Raw genomic sequence first — 23,966 nt, forward strand, 5'->3', positions numbered from 1 at the left:
AGGAAGCAAAGGAAGATGCCATCTGTCCCAGGGGGAGATAGACTCATGGGCTGCTTACTTCTGATGTAGGAGGCAGCCTGGACGAGAGGCGCGTTAGCCGCCCGGCTTTGGTGGGCGAAAGCCATGATTGGTCATCGGAGCCAACACGATGCGGAGACTGGCGGGGCACAGCCGCCCCTGGTTCATGTTTATGTCTTACTGCCTAAGTAGCCGCCAGTGTTGTGCATGCAAAGCTATGGAGATGCTCCGAATAGATCCTCCGCCATTGGCAGAATTGGATACCTCCCACCTTAGTGGATAAGTAAGCATGTTGTTACCAAAATAGAACACGCAGGCGCACCTCTATTCTTTATTTTTCCTCCTCCTCCGTTCGGTTCATGTCGTACACGGCCATAACAGCATGGCTTCGACTCGACAGGACCAGCTCGTAGGTTGGCAATCAGAGGACGACGGCCGTGGCACATGGTCCATCGTCGTGAACTGTCTGACTACCATCTTTGCCTGCACATGGAGCATTCAGCATCTCAATGTCCCCGGCCCGTTATCGTCGGACGGCAAGTGGTCTCGCCTCGGCCGGAGTGCCAAATGGATGGGCCTGACCATCTTGTTTCCCGAGTTCATGGTTCTCCACGCCCTTTTCGAGCTCATGATGGCCATCGATGCGCTTCAAAACATGGCCAGGGACAAGAATCGGTCCGTGGACCTCCCATGGTGGCTATCACTTCGAAGTGCCCTTCGAAGCTCTCCATGCTCTTCGCAAGCTGGAAGTCCCCAGATCCCGTTGAAAAAGACGAGGAGGCTCAGAATGTCAACGACAAAATAGAAGAAGCCCCTAGCTGGACGCTGACCCATTGCTTCTTGGCAAATATGGGCGGCTTCCGTTATCAACATGGGCGCAAGCGTTTCCCCCTGACGGCCCTTCAAATCGCCGAGAACAAGAGCGGCCTGTTCAACAACCCCGAGATGACGGAGAATGACATCCAGGAGCGGAGCAAGCAGGATTGGTTCGTGAAAGTTATTGCAACGCTGCAGTTCCTGCAACTCGCCCTGTCTCTGATCGTGCGAACGAGCCAGGGCATTGCCTTCTCACAGCTGGAGACAATCACGGTGGGGTTTGCCGTGTGCGGCGCCATTGTGTACCTGCTCTACTTTTACAAGCCGCAGGGCGTCCAGGCCTGCTTCGTCAGCTGCCTGCCACAGGCCAGCCCAGGGCTCAGTAGCAGCGCCCAACTTCTTCAATATACGAAGACGTACGATAGCTTTTGGGATGTTCTCAGAAACAAGCGGAGGTCGGATGAGGACGACAGCTCCAACTCGACAACCATTGTAGACAGGATCCCGAACGACAACATCCCCATATCTCAAAACCAATGGGCGCACCCTGGCATCTTTCTCCTGGCTCTTACCTCCGCCTTGTTCGGCGCCATGCACGCCATCGCTTGGAATTTCGAGTTCCCCTCGGTCCCGGAGAAAGTCCTGTGGCACGTAGCCACCATTGTGTCCGCCGCGAGCCCGGTCGCCGGGCTCTTGCTCATCCCCGTCGCGCAATTGACCATGTCTTCGGGCGACCCGCACGTGTTTCTGGGTAACTGTCTCCGCCTCGTGAGGGAGGCGTCCTGGCACGTATACGACAAAGCCCCCTGGCACGTATACGACGAAGTTTCGTGGCACCTACACGACAAAGACGCAGTTCAGACGGTGTACAAACGCCTTGAGAGCATTTACCTCAAACCGGATCCCGACTGCGAGGATGCGCAGGTGCCCTACAAGGAGATATTCTCCGGCAGCCCCGCGGCGTCTCGGCTCCCGCGGCAGATGGTCGATCTTTTCAACATGAAGGGGGAGTCGGAAAAGGCAGGTGGTGACGACCTCGGCAAGGCCGTACTGGCCAGTTACCCCAAAGAGTTCGCTTCGGACTTTTGCATGTTGATCCGGCTCATGGAGGAGAGGGAGTCGAAGAAGCTGAACGACACGGCGAAGACGAACGTGTTTCCGCGCAGGATCTGGCTTCCGGAGTGGCTGAACCATTTCGTCTTATACGCGACGAGTGTCCTGTATGTGCTGGCCAGGTTATGCATACTGGCGGTGGGACTGTCGAGTCTGCGCCAGATGCCGGCGTCGGTGTATAAGAACACGCCCTGGACGGCTTATATACCATCTGTGGGATCTTCATAGTAGGGGAATAGACAATATATATAGGACTCGTTTTTACAACATCTCGTATTCATGAAAGCGTTATCTACCAAATGGTAAAAGAAAGAAAAAAGCCGAAAGATTATATACCGTCTGAAGCTTGCTTGCATTCATCGTTTTGACAGGGGTGAATTTGACCTGCATCACCAGTCAACCAGCTGAAACTATCACCTTCCTCTTCAGAGACCAAGTGCGTTATACCAACATCATTTTGAACCTATCTACTGTACGGCTTATTGTCCGCTCATGCTATACGGAACACTGTTCCATGAAAGACTCGGATGTGGCCCTGCTGATCGAATGGTGCAGTTGGCACGGAGGTTCTTATTGTCTCCCATTTCATGATACGGAAGATGCATTCTGCACTACCAGGGACTACCGATTTCCTGGGGTATATGATCCACTTCGTATACGATACATACCTACTTAGGAAATTAGAAACCCATGAAATGGCTAGGCTACGTTGTAAGGCACGTCAGCCCAAGCCTTCGCGTCCCCCTTTGCTTTCTTATCCGGCCCAATCGTCTGCCACATTATCTGGGTCTGACTATTATACGCGAACACTTGGACCTCACTCCCATCCGCCATAGGGCTTGGCGGACCGACCAACCCACCAGGTATGAGCGTCGTGAAGCCATCGTCGTCAGGCAACCATTTCTGTGCCACGCCGTCGTACGTCTTGTACAGCGACTCTCCCTTGCCTCGCCCCACGCGAAGATATCAATACTGTTCGGACCCGTGGTGACCGCGTGGGGCTGACCCTGAATGCGCGTCGTGCCGCTGATACGCTGCCATGGGGACCACTTGCCGTCCCCGAAGGAGAGGTGCCAGAGTCCGGCATCGCCGCCCCGCACGAAGACGTCGAGTCGCCCGGGCGCCCACGACACTACGGTCGGCGGCACCGTGACGAACCCCTTCAGATCTTCGTACTCGCTCCACTTGTCCGTTTCGGCCTCCTTGAAGGTGTGCATCAGGTGGTTGTTCACGCGGGACACGGCGAAGACGTCGAGGCGGGAGTCGCTGCCTGCCCAGGCGATCATGGCTGGAGCCCACTTGGGAAAATGGAGTTAGCTTTCTTCTGATGGGCTTAGGTCAGGGAAATAGCCAAGCATTTGAGTTGTCATGGAATATGTATCTTACTTCGTGTAGATCTGGACCGTATATCCGAATAGGGCCGGCCCAATTGGAAGTAGTGGTATACCGAAAATAATGGACAGCAGAGCCTGTGCTGTCGTGCCCAATGTAGAAGACCTTCATCATGTCTTGTGTCTTTTCGTATTGGACCATTGTCGGTGCACTAAGGTATTGGTCTTCCGGGAGATTTTCCCATACGTCGGGATTGTATAGCTTATCCTTGGTAGTGCCACCCCCACGGAGTCCAGACCTGTGCATCGTCATGAAACTTGTAGTGGCCACTCTGGATGTCCTTGTCGTAAATCTGTATCTGAGTCGCGTTCTGCGTGTTGCCGGTGGCGTCTGTGTATATGTAGCTGATGAGAGAGATGGATGGCGCTACCTTTGTGTCGACACGACCCCCCACGACGACCATATCTCTGTCTCGTGGCATGAAGTCATTCTCTGAGGTGGCATTGATGTTGCGGAATTTCCGGTATACGGATGAGGTGGTGTTTTTGGTCAAGGCAAATACTTCGAAATGCGGGTAGCCCCATGTGAGGGCCGTGGGAGCGAGCCCTGGGTTCACACTCGTGGGACTCCCTGTCATAGCAGAGGATGCATTGCCACTGCTTTCACTTGATGGGAAAACGTCATATTCTGGGCTTGAGTCCAACATAGTCGTCAATACTTACCCTGAAGTTGCCCCTCCTCCATCAATCTTCTTCGACACTTGCGTCCCCACGACACTGCCAACGACGGCCCCAATAACCACCAGGATGACAACGCTTATAATCAATGCTCTCCTCTTCTTGCTAATCCACATTGATTGAGTGGCTTCGGCTCGGTCGTCGGGTGCAGGCTGGTCGACCGGAATCTTGTCAGGAATCGGATGATCATGGTCCACCTGTCCGCCTCTTTCATCCTGAAACGGGGGCTGGATTGCATAGATATCACTCTCGGCTTCGTTGGGATGGACTTGGGGAACCGATTCAGGGTCGTATTCGGACTGCACTACCTCGATGCCGGGCTCGTAATGCCGATATCTAGTATCGTGATTGGCACTTTCCAAGGCCGCCGGGTCCGGCGTAGCAGTCATGGCTAGTGTATAGTAGACGATCGGAGTGGGAGAGCCATGAGAAATTATTGTGGACATGAATCTTATAGAACTGAAATGGGACAGAAAGATGGAAACCCCAGTTCATAAACTAATCAGGCTGTGTCAGCAGTTAGGCGCACAATCCGCGTAAGCGCTGAACCTGCAGTACAACATGAATGTATCAGTCATAATACCAATGTCGACCTGCGATCCAAGACAGCATGCTTATGTCTTACTGGTGGCACTCTGTGATATCCCGGGAAAGACATTGTCGTAGGGTCTAGATTCTGCGGATACATCGCCCCATGATGCTGACGCTGCAGTTGGAGCGTCACACCATGAACATCGGAGCGGTCACTCTGGTCCGGAAATGTATTTTTGTTTCGCTGAAATGCAATACGGCAGAGATGTATCTTCTTGGTACTACCTTGGAATCAAGATCCTACCCGATCTGTCGCTGACACTCTCCTTGCCGCCTTGGCTCCAGCCTTGGCTTGACAAGCGTAAATAGGCTCGCATTTTTGCTCCCCCAAATAAACCCAGACACGTTGTCTCTCTTTAAACCTGTTATAGCTGTTTCGTAGCCTCCAATAAGCACAGACCTGAGGCCGACACTCGATCCAAGGCCTCAGACTATCAGCTTCGTAGGCGTGTATGACCTGCGGGATGCTGTGCCGTGCCAAACAGACGGAGAGTCCATGTAAGTCCTTCATCGCGGAGCACACGCATATGAACTTGCCGTCCCGGCCACGGGCGTGTGACATGGCCACGGCATATAGACTTAGGATATATACGACATATATGAGCATGCCAGAGGATACCGCCCCTTTCCAGCCGTACCCATCACAATTGATAAAACCGGAGGGTCTCCTCCCAAACCGGAGTCTGTGCAGGGTGGGAAAACACGGGCGTCGGTGACTTTGAGTTGACCAGGCCAGTACCACACACAACTAGAACTAATAAAATCATGTACATGAAACTTAAATATAAAATTATATTCGTGCATGACCGATATCAAAGCATTCAAGATATAACAAGACTTAAACTGAGAAAACCATAGCTCCGTGCGCCGCTCTTAGGAGGTTGGTATCGAGCACTCGGCGCAATTTGCAACCCCAAACCGGCCCGGTCCGGCTCCGGCACGGGCCCTTGTCGTTCTAGCTACTGCCACTGGAGACCAGCAGAAACTCCCGATGGGCGAGTGACTGGCTGTTGGGCCACGGCGGCGCCCCGCCTTTCCCAGCTTCGGTGTGGTAATGGCAGCCCAGGAAGGAAGGTCCATCAGCAGTCATAGATACATTCACCTGGTCGGACCAACATGCAGATTTCTACGGATTCTACGGATATATGGCCCTGGATGCCATACATGTTAAAACTGTGGTTTCTAGATAAGAGCGTTGCGACGATCAACCGTGCTGACGCGAGTGCCGAGCCCTATTCCCCTTACTGACGCGGCCGCGCCGTCAGCTGCCACAGATAAAGAGTATCCCGCACAGGCTGCACAACTAATTCTGCATCTCAGGAGCGTCTGGTTCGAAATCTAATCCAGAAAAGAGACCGTCCCGCTTGCCATGTCTACTTGACACTCGATAAGTTGTACGCAGATGAATGGCTCCCAGGGGTATCTACCCCAGCACAGGCTCTGTCATACAAGGAATGTCAAGTCTTCCCGTCTGATCCGTCTGCCTCGATATGTATGATGGCTATAATGGCAAACCAGGAGGCGGATTGCTCACCCAGGGCTCATGAGAGGTACCATTAGAGGTCGTCTTCACCATTCAAACAAAACTCGAGAGTCACTGTCATGTTCACAAAGGTGGCGTGTCCGACAAAGCATCAGCGTTCATATCTTTTTTATCGACCAAAACTGCCTCCTGGCATTGCATTGTAATGCTATACACAATGCATTATCCTTCAGCATCCGCAGGTGTCCAGATGTCCGTGGCGTCTGGGTTTGGAGTAGCATATCCAGGGGTTAGGGTAGGGAGATCCCCGAGGACCCCGGCGAGCTCTCAGGAGCTGATTTCATGAGAAGTCAACCAATCTCGGACACAACATGGGATGCAGTCATCATTGTCGCATCTCCGCGGGGGTGACGGCGGCCCAAAAGCACATACATTTGGTGTGACAAGGGCTTGAAGGGCTTGGATCTGATTCAGCTAATATTTGACTATGGCACTTCTAGGGTCTCTGGTTCTTTTCTTACTCAAAGTGAGGTCGAGTGTGAGGTTTATATACACATCGTAGGGGACCTTAAGGTCCTTCCTTCCTTTATTTTCTACCCTTAGGCGCCGTAGCCCTTCCGGAATGCAGGCCCCTGTTGGGACGATGCTGCATGCCAGTTGGTTCTGCAGAGTGACTGTTGGATCTGCGTGTGACATTTGGGCTCTTTGAGAATGTAGTAGATGTCAGCTTCAGGGGCTGCTGTCGTCCAGATGAAAAGTCCGCGAATGCACTCGGGTCGGGTTCTTCATCAAGCCCGAGTCAGGTGCAGAACGCCTGGCGGGACGTCGGGCAATGTCCGACTTGGGGAAAACTCTGCACAGACAATATTGTTCCATTCTGATATCTCATCGAATCCAGCAACAGAAACTGGTATCCGAGATATATTGGGCAATAAAACCCGATCATATCGTATAAGCGGACGATGACAGGTTGTTTTATCTTACTCTAACGCCACAGACCTTCTCGGTGTGCAAGGGCGGGCAGGACGATGCAGCAAGCCACCCCGGCAAGACTCGACGCGGCGGCAACGGGGACGCGGCCGCGCACTCCGATGCAGGCGGCGGCGATCACAGGTGCGCACGCGGAGAGGGTAGAGTTTTGCACTAGGGCTCAAGTTGGAAGTCGCCTTGCAGAAAAGGGCCAAGTCTGTATCTATACCCTGAATATACATACACCCCTGGCCGGCTGAAGTGGAGCTGCGTAGTGGTAATATTAGATCACCGAAGCCCCCGTTCAGCAGCAGCAACCCTGCACTTTGCCGACGTCTTCCCGCTCCCATGAGACCGTTTCATCGGAACTTCGTGAAATTTCGATACTGAGTCGCTGTTGCCGCTGCGGAATTACTGCGGGAAAAGGGGGCGCTTCCCATTTAGAGTTTTCCCACCCTGGTAGTATCAGACCCAAGACCCCTGTCTACAAGTACGTTGGGCATCAGTTGGAGATATCAAGCCCAATTACCGCTAGAGATTGGGCATCAGCCAGGCAAAGACCAGGGACCGGCAAGAGCAGTCGACGATAAGCTATGAGTGACATCTGCACCCATCCCGGTTCGTCCATGGGGCTGATGAACTCTGAACTCCATGTACATGCATATCCTGCGACCAGTTACTGCCAATTCTTCCTGTCGCAACCCGGTATCCTCGTGGCTTCGCCTGTATGATCTGCCGTACATATGTACGCTGTGCTTCTTCCTGCAGCAATGCCCTGCTTGTTTCACAGGTTAATTACTGTTGCTCTCCACGTTCTAGACCAATGCTTAAAATGAACAACGGGGCCTTGATTTGTGTTTTTCTTTATCTGATTCGGCTTGCCGTTCTGGGGTAAAATAATAGCTAATACCAAGGCCCAACTCCCGGCAGGGGACGCGTGGTCAATATAACGAAGAATCATGACTTAGGACTCCTCAGAGTTGATCTTGTTGTATATTATCGATAAATTGGCATATTGACAAGACGATCATCTCCCCATCCGAGTGGCCAGCGAGGTGCCGGCATATGATAACATGTGGATTTTCAAGTGCCGACATAATGATATATACCATCAGAAGCCTTTGGATGGCATGCACAACATCCAGGCTGGTGACTCGTGAGCTCCACTGGAGCTTGGCTCTACCACCAAAAGTCCTTATAAACGACCAATGGCAACAGCTGTTTGATGGGCGTGCAAATATGTAACGCTTTACAAGGGATGATTGAGCATGTACCACGTCACATTTTTGACTATCTCTTGACTCACTGTCGCCATGGGGGTTGTATAGATAACCAAGCACTCACTTTTATAGGATTACTTACATGATCACAAGTTGACCAACGTAGTGGACCTCCGGGGTTTCGCACACATCCTGGGCAGATCCAGGTGGTGACATATGCAGTATTGCGGCACAGTCACTATCCGCTGAGGGTACATATATCAACGCTGATAAGGCAGTAAGCGCCCAAACAAAACTTGAATATGGTTGTCATAAATCACGGCTAATATAGAGGCTTCGAGTCCCACCCACGATGCATCTATGCAAGTGTCATTCGTGTATGCAACCATAGTTATGTGGATGGCATGATTAGAGACCATCGAAAACGACAGCTGCTGATGAACGCTTCCCTCCTCATGCTCACTCTGGAGATGAGCGGACGAACCCCGAACTTCGTACAGGTACACCTACACGCCGTGACTGCGCAGGGGTTCGCCCACGAACGCGTCGTACTGGATGGCCGGTACTGCATGACCTAATGGAACCGAAAGTCAGCATCGCGTGGTAGCAAATGAGACCTTGTAAGTTGTGAAAGTTCGAGCGACAGCCGCGTAAGCCGGAACTCGCGGCGCCCAGCCTTTTCAGCTTCGGAGCCGATGCAACACGAAGGCGGTATAAGCTTTTGTGCTTCGGAGCAATACGCTGCCGCTCGGTGCAGCAATGCATGCATTATACTTCACCGGCAGCATTATCATGCGTGCTGCACACTCTCCTCTAAAGCTGCATTAGCAACCAAAGTACCATGGCAGGACAGAACGCTGTTTGATAGACCCATGGCCGTGATCCGAGAGGCAACAGTGATGACTCGCAACCAGTCCATCATACCTTGGGCGTACGCAAGTATCTCGCCTCAAGATCATCATCGCCGCCGACATTGGTCAGAGGGGACGCAGGTCTGGCCCTTTCCAGACCACCATACCCACGCAAATAACATGGCTCATATGGACGATATGTAGACCGTGCTTAGTATTGATCAGATAAAGAGAGAAAAAAGGGGACGATGAACTACGGATCTGTCTCGTATGGAACGAACAGTTGGCCGGGGCTTTCCATCTGTTTTTTTTTCGTCTCGACTCACGCATGAATTGCCCATCCATTCATCATAATATTTGACCGAGTTTGGGATTTCTTTTTCTTCCCCTACCAGGAAGCCCAGGCAGGGCAGGGGCAAGACCAATCGGTGCCATGGATTGCCAAAGGGCGGTTCAAACCCCGAACCGGTTTCGCGGCACTGGACAAACGTTGAACACTGTGCAATGAAGCATGTCCGGGCGTGCATGTAGTTCTGCGCTTGCGCAGGTTGTACATACAGACGTAGGCATCTCCAAACCAGCCGATCACCATACAGCCGGTCTTGTTGGTTTGCATGTCTTACCAGGTCAGGACGCAGTAATCGACGTGCTTGGGTACGTTTGCCCGCATACGGAATCAGTCATGTGACCTGATCATCGCGATGTAAGGCACCGCAAGGAGAGTGGGGGGTTCTTCAGACCCCGGCCAGGGACCCCAACCTGCCAGCGGTGAACGTTGCATGCATCTCGATGGTGCAGAGCCCAGCCCGCGAGCCTGTGATCCCCTTCCTCACCACTTGGCGGGTGCTGTAAACCATCAGTACGCATCACCACCGTCTTCTTGCGGTCCTTCATCAAATGAAGTGTGGGACGTCCGAATGATAAATGTGGTGAACTGTCTCTACTGCCACTGGCCATCTCACCAGATCGATCGCACGATCATGAAGGGTGATGTCGATGGAGAGATCGCAGATGTGATTCTACAGCCAGGACCGGCTCTCGTCACCGCAATTGGCCAACTCCGGCACAGTGCAGTATCGTGGGCTACCGTGTCGAAACGGGCGAAACGGCCGGGATTTACACATCCAGGGCCGGCACTCGCTCGTCATCACCACAATGGCCGCCGTCACATACCCGCGGGGGCACACAGTGTTCTGACGTACGGCAAGGAAAAGGGCGCGCGCGCGGCTAAATTAAGTCCGAAGATTGAACATCTACGGAACCTGTCGAATTGCATCTTATTGCTTGCCTGTCCTTGCTTTGCTTGACTGCTGGCTGGCTGGCTGGTTCCTTCGTCCTTGGCTGTAACGGTGTCACCCCACACCTGCAAGCCGTCGACATGGATCCTGGTTTCGTTATTGGTTACCAGCCAGCTACCTGTTTTTTTTTGTTTTCTTTTCGTCTTTCGAACTCGCAGCTGAAAAAAGTCACATTACGAGCAATCATGTTGGCGATATCCGCCATGTACCTTTTCACGCAATGATGCGCGCATCATGTACCCTGACTCTCGGGGATGGAAATGCCCGCCCGCGGGGAGCCGCTGCCCGTTCCCGCTGCCCGGCTGTTCCGCGGGTACAACGCTTTCCCATCCCACCAGGCGCCGCGGGTTTGACGTTGTTCCCTTTTCTGCGCCCCTACGATTGATCCTCCTCATCCCTTGCAACGCGACTTTGGGGTCGTACCAGAGTCAGAACTCTATCTTTGCGGCACAGCATCATCATCATCGTTCGTCATGCCGCAAGCGCAGGCGAGACGCGGACCGGCAGTCGCGATGGGGAAAGAGAAACCCCGAACTGAATACCCGTTTTGGGGGGCGAAAGACAGAGGCACGGATCCTTTAGGGGCGCAATTGGGTGGCTAAGCAGCGTCACCGTTGCATGCGAATTGAAGTGCACGAGTGCACGCATCAGGTTTGCTCGATAGATCGTCGGTTTGGAAAAACAAGCAAGCAGACAAGCAAGGCGCATATCGAAGATGGAAGCAAGAGGCTCGAGGTTGGTTTACCAGGTTCGTCGGCCAACACCACTGCTACCCACCGAAGTTTTGCCTGCCAGGAACAGCAGGGGTAGGGGGTTAGAAAAAACTGACGCAGAACGAACCGCCCACGGCCACGGACTGGCGCGCGCGACGACTTGGCGGTCGGACACGCCGTATGTACATATGCACACCCATTGGCCCCCCCCATAACATATCTATTTATGTCTTCTTGTGCCTGCGTAGAGGAAAACCTCCGAGGCGAGGTGCTTGCTCCGTCGTATGATTTCCGTTGATCTCCTTGCCTGATCTGCTGTACAGTGGGCGCATGTTGCAGAGCCCTACGCCCATTTGGGTGCATCGGTGAAGGTGGGAAGGTGGTGGTGCAACGAAGGAGCAAACAAAACAAACGGACAGAACAGAACAGAACAAGACCAAAAACGCCTCCCCAGAAACACCCTGTACGCCAAAACTTGGTAGCGATCCCGTGACTGATTCTTGATGCGAGTGCTCGTTTTAGCGAGAAGCAGAGCCCCGGAGATCAATCAGGCTGTCAGGTCAGGGCTTCACCGAACACGACATTGGCGTGACATCCCTACGCTACGGGACATGTGCTATTGAAACACCACGGCCACCACGTCATCTGAGATTTGATGCAATATGCATGCATCTCGGTACATATGGAGATATTGTGGCGTATAATATTATAATACTATAATAGCGCGAGTTGCATTATTATATAACATACTATACTCCGTACGATATGCAAATTGAACATGGGGTTTTCTCTCTCCCTGCTTGCATCATCGTCGGGGGTTCGTGCTGAATGCACCACAAACCAAACCCACCCTCTCCTGGCCCCCCCAATCTTCGCCAATAACGAAGGAGAGCAGCCTTGCAAACGCAAACGCCGCACCAAATTCAGTACCGTGCTGGAGTGGATAGTGACGCCAGCTGTGCAGCAAGTCATCATCCCGACCAAGAATCATGGCAATATGTGAACCAGAATATGTATTAAGACCAGGGAGGACTCTCCCCTTTCCCCTTACTCCGTCGTATGCAAGTGGGATGATCATCACGGCCTTTCCGTCATGGGTTTCGTGATTTGCACAGGCTCGGTGATGTAGCATTTGTTTGCTTTGCTGTGCTAATGTTCTCTTTTTCTAAGCTGGATTGGCTGGGCGCTGTTAGTGGCCAGGTGCCCCTAGAACAAACCCTGGATTTAGCGTCGTAGGGGTGCAGTAGCTGGCCGGGCTAGCTGAGTGGGTGGGCTGGACTACTGTAATCATGTTTGCTTGAGCAAGCCCAGCTTCTGAGGTTTAGCACGTTCTAGTCCTGTTCGAGCAAATGACACGAGAGAAGCGCAGAAAGAACTGTCGAATTGCAATCAAATGAAACCAATTGCCTCTATCTCTCTAACGAGCTGCCGTCGTCTCTCAGGCTCGCGCCGGCCTCGGGAGGGTGGCTGATTGGACGACTCGGAAGCCGAACTTCCAGAAACTGGCTATGTCACTCTAGTATCTGCCCCTCGAGTAATCAAAGGTCCCCAATCGACCCTCGGACGTTGGTCTGTACCGGGGAAAGGAAAGCAGTACCTCGAGGGTACCTGCAATCCTTCAATGCTACATGGTTACGTACTGGTATATCAGGATGGTGTTAATGTCCGCCGATGTAACGATGACGGCCCCCGGGAATTCTGTCAAAACCTTCTTGATGCATTAGTTTAGGTAACCTTTCGATATGTTCCTGGCCCTTCTCTTGTTTTGCTCCCTTCCTTTCTTCCTCCTCGCATCTCCGAAGTATCCCCCTCTTCCCCACACACCGTCAAACGATGTGTGGGCTGTGGGAAAGAACCCTGGCTGCCTGGCAGGTTCGTTCGAACTTCGAACTGCCTGTCACGTTTCACGCGATTTCCCCATCGAGATTTGTTCTCGAAGGATAGAAAAAAAACCTACGCGGCAGCGTGTGAGTGCAAGTGGGTTGCAACAGCCTTGTGTGGATCGGGGGTTCTCATTAACGTGTTGTGGATCGTAAAGGAAGGGGGAGCGAAAACAGGGCTGCTAGCCTATGACAAGTGCCGAAGTTCCTCGAGGGGAGTAATCAAATGGGTCAACCAACTCGCTACACTAGAAAGAGACCAGAAGCAAATAACCTCCAGGAGAAGGATGACTCAACTTGAGAATGGATTGCAACCAGAACATATCGCATGTGTGGTTGATACGGCACAGTTTGCTGTTTCGGGGTTCTCGATAAACCCCGTAGCGACAAGCGCCACTGCAGGACGGACAGCCGTGTTGCAGAACGAAACCTTCCGCGCCCGAGAAGATGACCGACAACCACACAAAGCTCTTGTTTGGAGACCGAAGACAAATGTTGTTAGCCCTTTTCGTAGAAGACCCATCACGACTCTTTTGACTTTCTTTTTCGGAGTGAAACCGAGCCAGCAGGGAATTCGGAGTTGATGGTCGCCGGGGTCCTCCTGCCTTGCCTTTCTCCTTACTCTCCAAATGACAGCGGCAGGCAGGCAGGCAGGCGGGCTGGCGGGGGTTTGCTCAAAACAGACTCCAGCAGCAGGGGGGGTTCTAGAACGACGAATAAGAAGCTTAAACCAATGATCAACCAACATCGCACCCCTGGTAGGATCCCGACGCTACGGCATTCCAGTCCAGGATTGCCAGGATGCGCAAAGGCAAAGAAAGTCTGGTGTCTGGGCCATGCAAATATTGACCAACTGGATTGGCAAAAAGTCAGGCCACCACCGTGGATACGCAACTAACTCAGCACTGATCAACAACCCCAAAGGGCGAGAGCGAAAAAGAATTGCGCTGATCAAAAGGTCTGGCTACCTTTGGTGCTTTGCTTGGACCTGAGAGGTATCCCGACGATAAGGGCAAGGTGTGCAAGTTCGGCGATTAAGTGGCCCTCACCCAGGACATGTCGGGAAAACCGGCCCCCAAAGCTCCATCATAACGGGTTGATGGCGACAACGGTATCGTGCAGCAGAGCGGTGCATACCTCGTTTATTTTTCAGGGTCTGAAGCTGTCCATGCTCAGGGCGCTCGGCAGACTCAGGCACATGGACTTGTACACACAAGCCAGGCACATTCACGCCGCAGCGGAACGAGTCCGTCCCGCAGGATTCACCACCGTGTGGGGATGATACCCTTGATCGACCACAGGCAGAGTCGAGGGGGAGAAGAAGAAGCGGGGGGAGGTTCCTTGCATCGAAGCCTGCTGCACCTGAACGGTACGGCTGTCGGCCAAGGTCCTTCCCTGGGTTCCCAGGGTCTAGTGGTGGCTTGTTGGCTTTCGAATGACCTCGGACCCATCGACTTCCAGAGTGGCGGCACTTGTTTTATGAAAAGACACATAACATAACCTCCCACAAGGCAAGGCTGGCTGGCCAATGTGCCTTGAGCCACGTGAGAGTGATAGCGTGGTCGCGGGTCCGTTTGCTTTGATCGCCCTCGCTTGCGCGCCAAGAAGCCGAAGCCATACGGCCGTATCGTTAACACTAACGGTGTTCTCGTGGTGAGGGTCGGATGGCGAGAAGATGGCGTAAATAAGGCCGTCGCTGCGGTGGCGGAGCGAGATGTAGTGACTTGATCTGGATGGTCAGCTCCAGATGACTTCCCAATCTCATCAAATGCGACCGAGCCAGCTGCCCGAATCTGCCCGATGTAAGGAAATCTGTGTCATCGTCTTTTTCCAAATTTCCACGTTGTCCTAGCCAGCGGTCATCCAGTCTGTCGGGACCTGTTCTGGCCAGCCTGGCCTGACATCCATTTTGCTGGAGCCGGGCTGTGGTAGCACACGCCGAGAACAGACAGAAGTGATCGAGATTGGGACCCCGAACGGTGAGGGGATGGTGATCCATCAGGTCTTTCCTCTTTCTCTCTCGCGGTCTCTGTCTCCCTGCAGATCCGATTGAATGCCAACGGGGGAATGGGATCCTTCTCGATATGACGGCATGATCTTTCTCCTGGACGACCCCCTGAATCCTACGCCAGAGGTTCTGGATAGATATTCGAAAATGAATGACCGCACCGTGATGTCAGTCAGATGACCGGCCCTGCGGCCCCCAGTCCGCGGGTGCGGTGTCGATCCATTCGCCTATTGAGGGGGACGCGCGCTAATTGTCTTTAGCTGGCAATCACCCGAGCTGTCAGAGAGGGTCAAGGGCCTGTCGCTGCATTAGAGAGCCGCCTGTCCGAATTGGTCAGGGCCTACCTGTATTAGGTATTGGACGATTCTCACCAGTCCCACTTCTGTTTACATTAATCGCAAATAAGTATTGCAAGAGAGATGAATGAAGTTCAATATATTTATAAGCACTGATCCGTTGATGTCGTCCGTCGCCATCGTCGTCGTCGAAAGGGTCTTTTTTCGCCTCTTTCATTTTCATCGGAGATTAGGCCAATGTCTAGGCGGTCGCCTGCTGGGCCAATCAGGGCCGTAACTGAGACAGCTTCAACACGCTCACCGGTCGCTAAAACGTGCTGGTAGGGAGAAAGAGGGGCAGAGGCAAAACGGCCACGGCCATGCCTCTGTGTCCCATTGGGCGAGACAAAGTCGTTGCAATTCCCGCTCAACCGCATTCGTTGCCCGCTGTCTTTGCATTTCCTTTTTCCTACTGTTCTCGTGTCTCGAAGATGGGTAGCAAATAGTTTTGTCTGTCGTTACATTGGGCAAATCCTACCCGTTGTCTTGTTGGGACTGTAGAGCTAGTTAGCCTTGCCCTACGTCGGACTTTAGTCCACGCTGTCTGCTTGTGCTTGTGTAAGAGTCTGGGAGTGAAGTGCGTGCATGCATTTGTGCACCAGCTATGAATACTTATCTTCATCCCTTCGCTTGGTGCCAGTGCGCACCCCCTTGCCTCGTGGGAAAGCCCATACCCGAACGAATTCCGCGCCGCTTTGAGTCTGGCGACATCCTGCGGTCGGTATCACGGCATTGCGGAGAGCGAGAGCGAGAGATAGGGCTTGCTTGCAGAGTCTTCGTGCGTCTGCTGCACACTGCTGCTGCAGAGCACCACCAACCGGCTGCTGGCTCCTTTCGCTGGCCAAGCTTCCACCTTTTTTTCTTCGAAGTGGGCAAGCGAAGTCAGTCCACGTGTGACCGCTGCGCAATTCCTGTCCCTTGCCAGCTTTGCCCACACCAGCATCTCGCATTTGCCGCTTAGTCTGTATCCGACCGGAGGGTACAGCACCACAAGGGGCATCCACCGGCCCCCCTCTCTTTTCTTCACCGTGGGACCGGCTACTGGAAAAGTCCCAAGAGGGACCTGGATGTAGCCAAGTCACTGACTGCTGTACCGGTACTCTCTCTCTCTCTGTCTCCCACAAGGAGAGAGTAAATGAAAAAGGAGCCCACACAATGTAGGCCAAAGTGGAGAGAAACTAGCATGTTTTGAAAATAGCTGACACTTTTCCCCAATTTTCCAGCTAAACTTTGTCGGAGCGAGCGAACAAGCAAAACAGCCGCAGACAGGACAGCACAGCAAAGCAGGTAGTATGGTATGTGCAAGTTGCACTGCCCGCAGTTTCACCGTGATCAAAGCTGTTGTTTAGGAAATGGCGCTTTGGCAGTGCGCGTGCACCACCTGCCACCCATACTACTCTACCACTCTACTTACTATATGCGGAAAAAAAGATGCCTGCCACCGTTATCGGATCACATCATCATCATCCTCATCCCTCGTCGAGGTCCGCGTCCGTCAAGGTGTGGAAGTAACCTTAGGTACGGACTTTCCCAATCGGGACGGCGGGTTTCAATTTGCGGCGATGTGAATGGCGAGCGGGCAGAGCAGGGCGGTAATGGCCGATGCTTGGTGCCAGCGCTGCACCGTTGACGGTTGCAAGATGGCTGTATGTGTGTAAGCGTCGGCCGGAGCCACAGCAGAGTCAGTCAAGTCGAGAGAGAAAGAGAGAGAGAGCGCGTGCACTAACTAGGACTGAACCAGACAATGGAATACGGACAGGGCTATGGATCGCCCGCCAAAATATGTAGTCGAGAGGCACGAAATCTTCCGGTGCGACGTTAATTCTTCACCGGTGTGGGGAATGCTGTTCGAGGGTAGCAACCACCCCTGTGTATTGCCCAGGAAAACAGAGAGGGCAGTTGATTACGATAGATACAGTAGTACGCAGGAATGGTAGAAACGTCTTTGACGCTTACTGTCCGAACCTCGGTCGGTGGCAGCAAGCGGCAGCAGGGCGGGTATGCAGTTTTCTTCATCGAGGGCGGCCCTTTTCTGATCCCCATCCTGCCCACCCGAGCCCTCCCCAGAGAGGGCCAATACCCAAACAGCTCGGCATTTGCCTAAAGGTGAATACGGACCACGTGCCGGCCTTAAAGTTAGAGCGTTGGGTTCTTTCGGTTCTGTCTGTATTTGGGCCCCCTCCCAACCTGCATACATGTACATACCCAACGTTGGAATAGGCAGGTTGCTAATGATCCCACCCTATTTCGAGATATGGGATGACGACGAAGCCTGGCTCCTCCCACTCCCGCTTCCGCCGTCTCCTGGCCCATGTGTCATATGTACTTATGAAAGAACGCATTAATATTACGCCCGGACAAGGACCAGCGTACCTACATAAAATTGCATCACTGATCTACTGTGCTTCCGATGTTTCCAGGGGACGTGGCTGGTATCGGCTCTAACGAGGACGCTACACATTACACCGATCGACCCCCTAGCCCAGCTGAAGCCGGTGCTGTGCCTGAGCTGAAGCGCAACTGGAGCACTGTCGTAGTCTCTTTTTGAGGCGAACCAGCCCGTCGCCCCGATAATCTCTGTGTCTGCGCCGCAGTCGTCAGGTCTTCTCCCATCTTTCATTAGCCAAAGTCCCCACGGAAGCCCAGCCCATCCATCGTTCGGAGAAAAAAACACAGACAAAAGAGAGGGAGCAAGCAATCAAGCAAGCGAAGCAGGAATTTTCATGGAGACTGAGTACCACTTCCGAGCCCTTGCTCACCCAATGCTACCTAGCAATAACAAATAGAAGTTTTCTGGAACACCGGTCGCTCGTGAGCTAAGCAAGACGCACTCCACATTTTCGCGGGATGATTGATGGGAGGGATGAGGAAAAAGAGCAACCCCCACCATGCAAGAATGCCCAGGGTGCTGCTGCTGCTGCTGCTGCTGCACAGTCACTACCTACCTAACTTTTCTGTTTTATCTTATTTTCCTTCCTAAGCGGGCTAGGGCCTGCAAACATCTTTACCGGTCTTGCGTGAGACCATGACCTACCTCCTCCTTCGCTCACCGTTGCACTGCATCGGGGGATTTAACTACTGTATGTATGCATAACGAGCAGGTGAGAGACAAGAGAAGGAAACAGCGACGATCTCGTGGGCTTGAGGGTGCTGTGCGGGTGCGAGGTTGGCTGGCCCAAGCAAGGCCTAAAGGGCAAAGAAGGCGAGGGAAAAGAGTGGCCAGGAACGTGCAGCAATGAGTGCAGTGTAGATCTAAAATTCTAGGCGCCTGTCTGTCCATTCTCCCTGCCGTGTCTGAGGTCTCGTTTTTTGGCTGTACATTACATCTGCCGGCGTGGGCCGAGGCTCAAATCTGTTGCTAAACGCAAATGCCTGCTGAAGCAAGTTGAACATTTTTTGCTTTCTTGTCTCACAGGGGTTCTTGTCAGTGGTCATGGGCTTTACTACTATGAGGTAAGAGACAGAACAGGGAAGAAAAGCGGCTCTCGCATGCCTGAACCACCACTCGTCACTCGTTTTCTCGACCTTCGGTGCTGAAAGAGAGAGAGAGTCGAGCACGCTAAACTTTAGCATGCGATAGGCCATTTCCGTGAAGGCGGGCTCCAGCATGTTCGACGTTGAATGGCGCCCGGGATCAGGGTCTGCCTACATGCTGCTGCGCGGTAATAAAGTGTGTCGCCAACGCGCGCTACATGGCTACTCTACTTTACCTAGTGTCCTCTCCGAAAGGGCTGCTGGCTGATGAGGGTTTGAAGTAAGTACTCGCAGCAAATACATAACGTCTTCTGCGCCAATGTACCTGTAAAGTAGGCAAGGTAGGCAGGCCAGAAACAGGCCCCCATGCAGAAACGCCATGCCATCATATCCTCTCCATTGCTTCCAATGTTCTTCGACTAGTCTAGTCTGAGGAAAATATCGAGTATCCACCACTTTGTCCATACCCACCCCTCCCAGTCATGGGCCTGCCTGTCAACTTGCTTCCTCTGCAAATCGATGCGTCGAAATGCCAGCAGTACGTACCGACCTACACGGCAGAAGCAACACACGCAGGTTTAAGTAGGATGGAGACATATGTACGTACGTACCGCCGTACCGCAGTCGATGCCATGTACCCTTTCCCTGCAAACTGCACGATGTACGTACATACCTACATCCACGTCTGCATGGAATCCCAGCCAGTCCAGCCCAGGAACAAGAGCGACTTCCCAGGGGGGTCCCGGTAACACGTCTGCTCGGGTTGTCTGGGGTGGGCTCTTTTTGGCAACTAAGCTTTAGACTCTCTCACACACACACCCTCACACTCACTCGCACCCAAGCACACGCCCAAGCCCAAGCCAGCCAGCAAGCACAGCACAGCAGCACCAGTACAGAGAGACAAAAAGACCATGGACTAGACTGGGAACCGTGAACTTGAACTGACACACACTTAAATAACTTCGTTCCCGTCCCTACCCTCCCCCTACTTGCTACTTGACGTTTCGCTCATCCGGACGAAGAAGATATCCATAAATGCGACCACATTGAACTCACTCGCCACCGTTCCTGTTTCTCTCACAGCAAATCCACCACTACCTCTTTCTCGAACAACACCATACCACACCAACGCCATCCCATCTCTATCTAGCTTCCCCATATTTTATCTGTTTTCAGGAACAACGGCAGACAACCTACTACTGCTGCATACTACTACTACTACTACTACTCACTGGACCTGTTTGTCGTCATACAAACACACACTCTCGACAACAAACGAACTATAACTACTACTCGAAAGGAGGAAAGAAGTTATATAGAGTCGGGAGTTCCGAAAGACTCTCGTGGTGAATCTGGGGTGCATTGAGTGCACCACCCATCGACCTCCGACCCCGTTCGACTTATACCGCTGTCCTACTGTACCGGTGTCCCCCTTGGCGAGGCGCGGACAGGCGGCAGTCAACCCGACTCAACCTCTGCCCCGTAGTCAGAAATGTGTGACTACACACAAGTACGCCTTCCAAGAAATATACGCTTCTTTTATCCCTCGAATTGGTCATTGGACGGACGAGGTTTCCCTACGGCTCGAAGAAACTAACGTTTGGTGCTTCAGGTGGAATATTCTTGCGGCCACTTCCGTTTCCGTGTACAGAGATGGTGTTCCCACTACGAACGCACACATCGAGTGTGCCCGCCCAACATCACCACCGGAGAACTTCGGTAAGTCCATAAGCCATACCCAAAACCTCTTGCCATTGGTTCCATTGACAAAATGCTAACGGATGTGGGGATTGCAGCGGTGACGAGCTATGTAGTAAGTGTCAATCACAAAATGTTTCTGGATGCTGAGTGGCTTGCATTCGGGCCACTTGGGGCATGTCTTGGGGTGGTGAGCACTTAGAGAGCACTTACACTAACGGTCACAATTACAGCGGACTGCCGACCTCACAAACCCGCGCCCTGGGAACACATGATCCGACGAACTGTCCGCGCCGGCCAATACGTCTAAACTCTCACACACACTCTCGGGAGAGCAAGAGAGACTCGAGACGAACTTCTTAGTTCCCGTTCCCAGCCGCGTTCCCGCTTGCTACAGCTGCAGGAGGTTTGCTGCTGGCTTGCTTACAGCCGCACGCGCCCTGCCCTGACTTGAACGAAGGATGGGATGGAACGATTTGCGGCAAAGGAAAAAAAAGGCGACACTAAAAGAAAAAGAAGCTGGGACGGAACCGGCGGCGCACCTCCCGGAGCCTGGCCTGCCCTTCAATACGACTTCAACAGCACCTGCACCACTGCATTCTGGGGGTCTCGGATGTCTTACTGCCACCACACACTACCACACTGCAACTATTCCACGGGCGTTATATCTGCAAAACAAAATAAATGGCGGCGGAAACCGGTACGCGCAACATTGCATATCCGATACGGATGGGTGTTCATTTTTCAACAAGGATTGTTTTTTGGTTTTTGTTTTTACAAGGGTGGGCTTTCGCGGTCGGCGTTTAAACATTTTTTTGCTTGCTTGCTTGCTTTCTACGCTGCAAAGCAACGGTAATGGGATTTTGCTCCGCGGTCATTGCCTCCCATCCGATGAATGGATGGATGGCGGGATGTACACACACACACCCCTGGCTGGCAACGTTTTGATGATATCAAGACAACACACATACGATCCTGCTGCTGTCCACACACCTCGATCGGCGCGCGTCATGTATTTTCTCTCTCTTGTTTTTTTTTTTTGGAACAGATTTTTGTTGTTGGCATTGGCGTTTTACGGAGAAAGAGAAGAGGAAGGTTGGTTTGGAACCACCACCGTCAACACTGATATTTTGAGATTGGCTGATGTTGCAGATACCCTTGGGCCATATAGAAAGAAAAAAAAACCAATACTACAAAGTTACTACTACTGCTGCTGCTGCTATTCAAGTTTTCATTCTATCCTATCCGACCCGGGCTGGTGTGTACGGGAGAGGGAGAGTTGCATTCCGATACAGACCAGAGAAGAGGGTGGACCATGCCCGAGGCCTTCTCTTCCTTCGTCGGCTTAATGCCAAGCGAAGGAGGGAAAGACACAGAGACCGGAACCCCATGCGAAAACACGGAAAAGGCTTGTTGATTTGATGGCATCGTCACGCACGCACACACGCCCCCGAACAATGATGCATCGGATCTGACCAAACCAGCCGGGGGGCGCGGCGCGTTGATTGGCTCCCGAGCGCCTCCGAATCTGACCAGCGACAAGTCACATGGGGCTAAATGGGATTTTGTGCTGATGATCAGATTTAATTGATTGATTGACCGGAGTCTTGTCGCTCTTCTCTCTTTCGGCCCAGACAGGCAGGAAGCGGTTGGTGGGGGGTGGAGGGGGAACAACAACCAGCACCAGCACCGGGAGGGAGGGATGTACTACAAGGGGGTTAGGAGGGGTGTGTGGCGTGGCTTATTTTCTTCTTCTTTTTTGGTTCAAAATGTTCTGTTCCCTACAGTAACCACCACCAACACCCGGAGGTTCCCTAGCTGCCCCTCCCGAACCCAGGGCGTCAGCTGCCCGCATCAACTGAGTTCAAGATAGGGCTGTCGTCGTCCCGTCTATGGCAGGGCCCCCATTTCTTACCACCACCACCACCACCACCTCCAAGGACCAAATACAGGAACGATTGCCCAGGGCAATTCCGTCCGGTCTTACCGTTTAAACGACGAGCAAGATTACGGGAGAAGGAAAAAAGCGAGGCGGAAAAGAAAAGAAAGAAGGAAAGAAGTAACAGCATGCGAGAGCGAAAAAGAGAGATCGAGATACTAACTACCACCATCGTCGTTATCAAACCACCACCGTGTCATACGCAGCCAGCCGTGTTATTATTGGATGAACCGCATCCGAGTGACGCAGGCTTGCGTGCCCCCTTACACGACATTAGCACCTCCTTCCATCATCCAGCCTGCGCCCACAATGCACCTCTGCTTTTCTATGCATGGCAGCAGCGCAGTCCTACCACTCTATACAACGGGGAGGGTAGGCAAGGCCAGACACGGGGAGTTCTGCCAATGCGCAGCCGTGCATAGACTTTTTCGCTCTGGGCTGTCTTGCATGCGTGCATGCAGGTATGTAGCAGCAGCAGCAGCAGCAAGCAAGGAGTATGACCAAAGGATTCACAAAAATCTGCACCGGCGAGACAGCCCAATCTATGGCCGCCTTGCATTCCATTCGGGGCTTACAAAAAATAGGGCAAAAAATAGGGCACCATGATGATGATTATTGATGACCCTCTCTGACCTGCGCCTCGTCGTCGTCGTCGTCCCTCTCTTTCCTCTCGGTACCATGGAAAGCATCGACCACATGTCGCCATACAGGCCGGTCCAGCGCAGCAAAACAGCAACTGCGATGACCGGGGTTTCCGGTCCCAAGCGAAAACGATTGGACGAATCCGACCACCAGGAAGCTGGGGATTGGTCGAAAGAAATCCTCGCCGGATTATCTGCATGGCTGACTGACTGTAGGTATGCACTGTGCCCGGTCTCTCTATCTTACCCCACGATGTAAGTAAGTAATACGGCCATGACAGCCCAAGCAAACATTTGGCAACACACCCACACCCAATGGGCCCTTGTGAGACAACGCACAAGTATGCAAGGCTGTAAGCTTCCCATGTTATCAGTATGTAGGCTGCCCAAGGCACCTAAAGATAAAGGTGAACCATAGTAACCCAGGCACACACGTTGTAATACGGATCGGCCATGTGGTGTAGACTAATAAGTCGCGACAACGGGGAGATCATATCATGGCGGGGTACGGGTACCATAGTGCATGCTTAGGTGTGTAGCGCCCGCTAGCCTTAGAGCCTGATTGCCCTACGAGATCCTAGTGGCCCAATACCTACCAGCTTAACGCCGACAAGACCTAATTCCTTACTTAGTGTGTGCAAGGCGCCTAAACTGCTGGTTTGCGACTCCCGCCAATTCATCAATGTCTACCTGGGTATTCACTTGAAATGCACCCAGATTGTACGGAATATCCCTGCTGGATGCACGTAGGCATTACTGCCGGTTCTCATGATGACATGATCTTGGAACCAAAATGTGGCCCGCCAGTGATTGCCGATAAGGATCGTGCCAAGACCAGATCACACAAGGG

General features: G+C 52.7%; 5 protein-coding genes across 5 annotated transcripts; 2 read left to right on the forward strand and 3 right to left on the reverse strand.

Annotated features, from left to right (window-relative positions):
• Nucleotides 1-708: 708 nt before the first annotated feature.
• PG997_000198 (uncharacterized protein) lies at nt 709-2,175 on the forward strand (the record flags this gene model as incomplete). The annotated part of the gene is made up of 1 exon (XM_066804513.1): nt 709-2,175. One exon carries the CDS (start codon nt 709-711, stop codon nt 2,173-2,175), a length of 1,467 nt encoding a protein of 488 aa, XP_066674286.1.
• Nucleotides 2,176-2,646: 471 nt separating this feature from the next.
• Nucleotides 2,647-3,480, reverse strand: PG997_000199 (carbohydrate-binding protein; the record flags this gene model as incomplete). The annotated part of the gene is made up of 3 exons (XM_066804514.1): nt 2,647-2,894; nt 2,954-3,245; nt 3,334-3,480. 3 exons carry the CDS (start codon nt 3,478-3,480, stop codon nt 2,647-2,649), a joined length of 687 nt encoding a protein of 228 aa, XP_066674287.1.
• Nucleotides 3,481-3,541: 61 nt separating this feature from the next.
• PG997_000200 (fucose-specific lectin) lies at nt 3,542-4,405 on the reverse strand (the record flags this gene model as incomplete). The annotated part of the gene is made up of 2 exons (XM_066804515.1): nt 3,542-3,944; nt 4,002-4,405. 2 exons carry the CDS (start codon nt 4,403-4,405, stop codon nt 3,542-3,544), a joined length of 807 nt encoding a protein of 268 aa, XP_066674288.1.
• Nucleotides 4,406-15,966: 11,561 nt separating this feature from the next.
• On the reverse strand, nt 15,967-16,549 carry PG997_000201 (uncharacterized protein; the record flags this gene model as incomplete). Its single annotated transcript, XM_066804516.1, has 2 exons — nt 15,967-16,427; nt 16,519-16,549. The coding sequence occupies 2 exons, from the start codon at nt 16,547-16,549 to the stop codon at nt 15,967-15,969; spliced, it is 492 nt and encodes a 163-aa protein (XP_066674289.1).
• Nucleotides 16,550-20,330: 3,781 nt separating this feature from the next.
• PG997_000202 (uncharacterized protein) lies at nt 20,331-20,846 on the forward strand (the record flags this gene model as incomplete). Its single annotated transcript, XM_066804517.1, has 4 exons — nt 20,331-20,348; nt 20,451-20,557; nt 20,635-20,651; nt 20,770-20,846. 4 exons carry the CDS (start codon nt 20,331-20,333, stop codon nt 20,844-20,846), a joined length of 219 nt encoding a protein of 72 aa, XP_066674290.1.
• Between the last annotated feature and the right edge of the window lie 3,120 nt (nt 20,847-23,966).

This window comes from Apiospora hydei (genome assembly GCF_038363865.1).
Source record: "Apiospora hydei strain CBS 114990 chromosome Unknown utg000002l_segment0_segment0, whole genome shotgun sequence".
NCBI classification, from domain to species: Eukaryota; Fungi; Ascomycota; class Sordariomycetes; order Amphisphaeriales; family Apiosporaceae; genus Apiospora; species Apiospora hydei.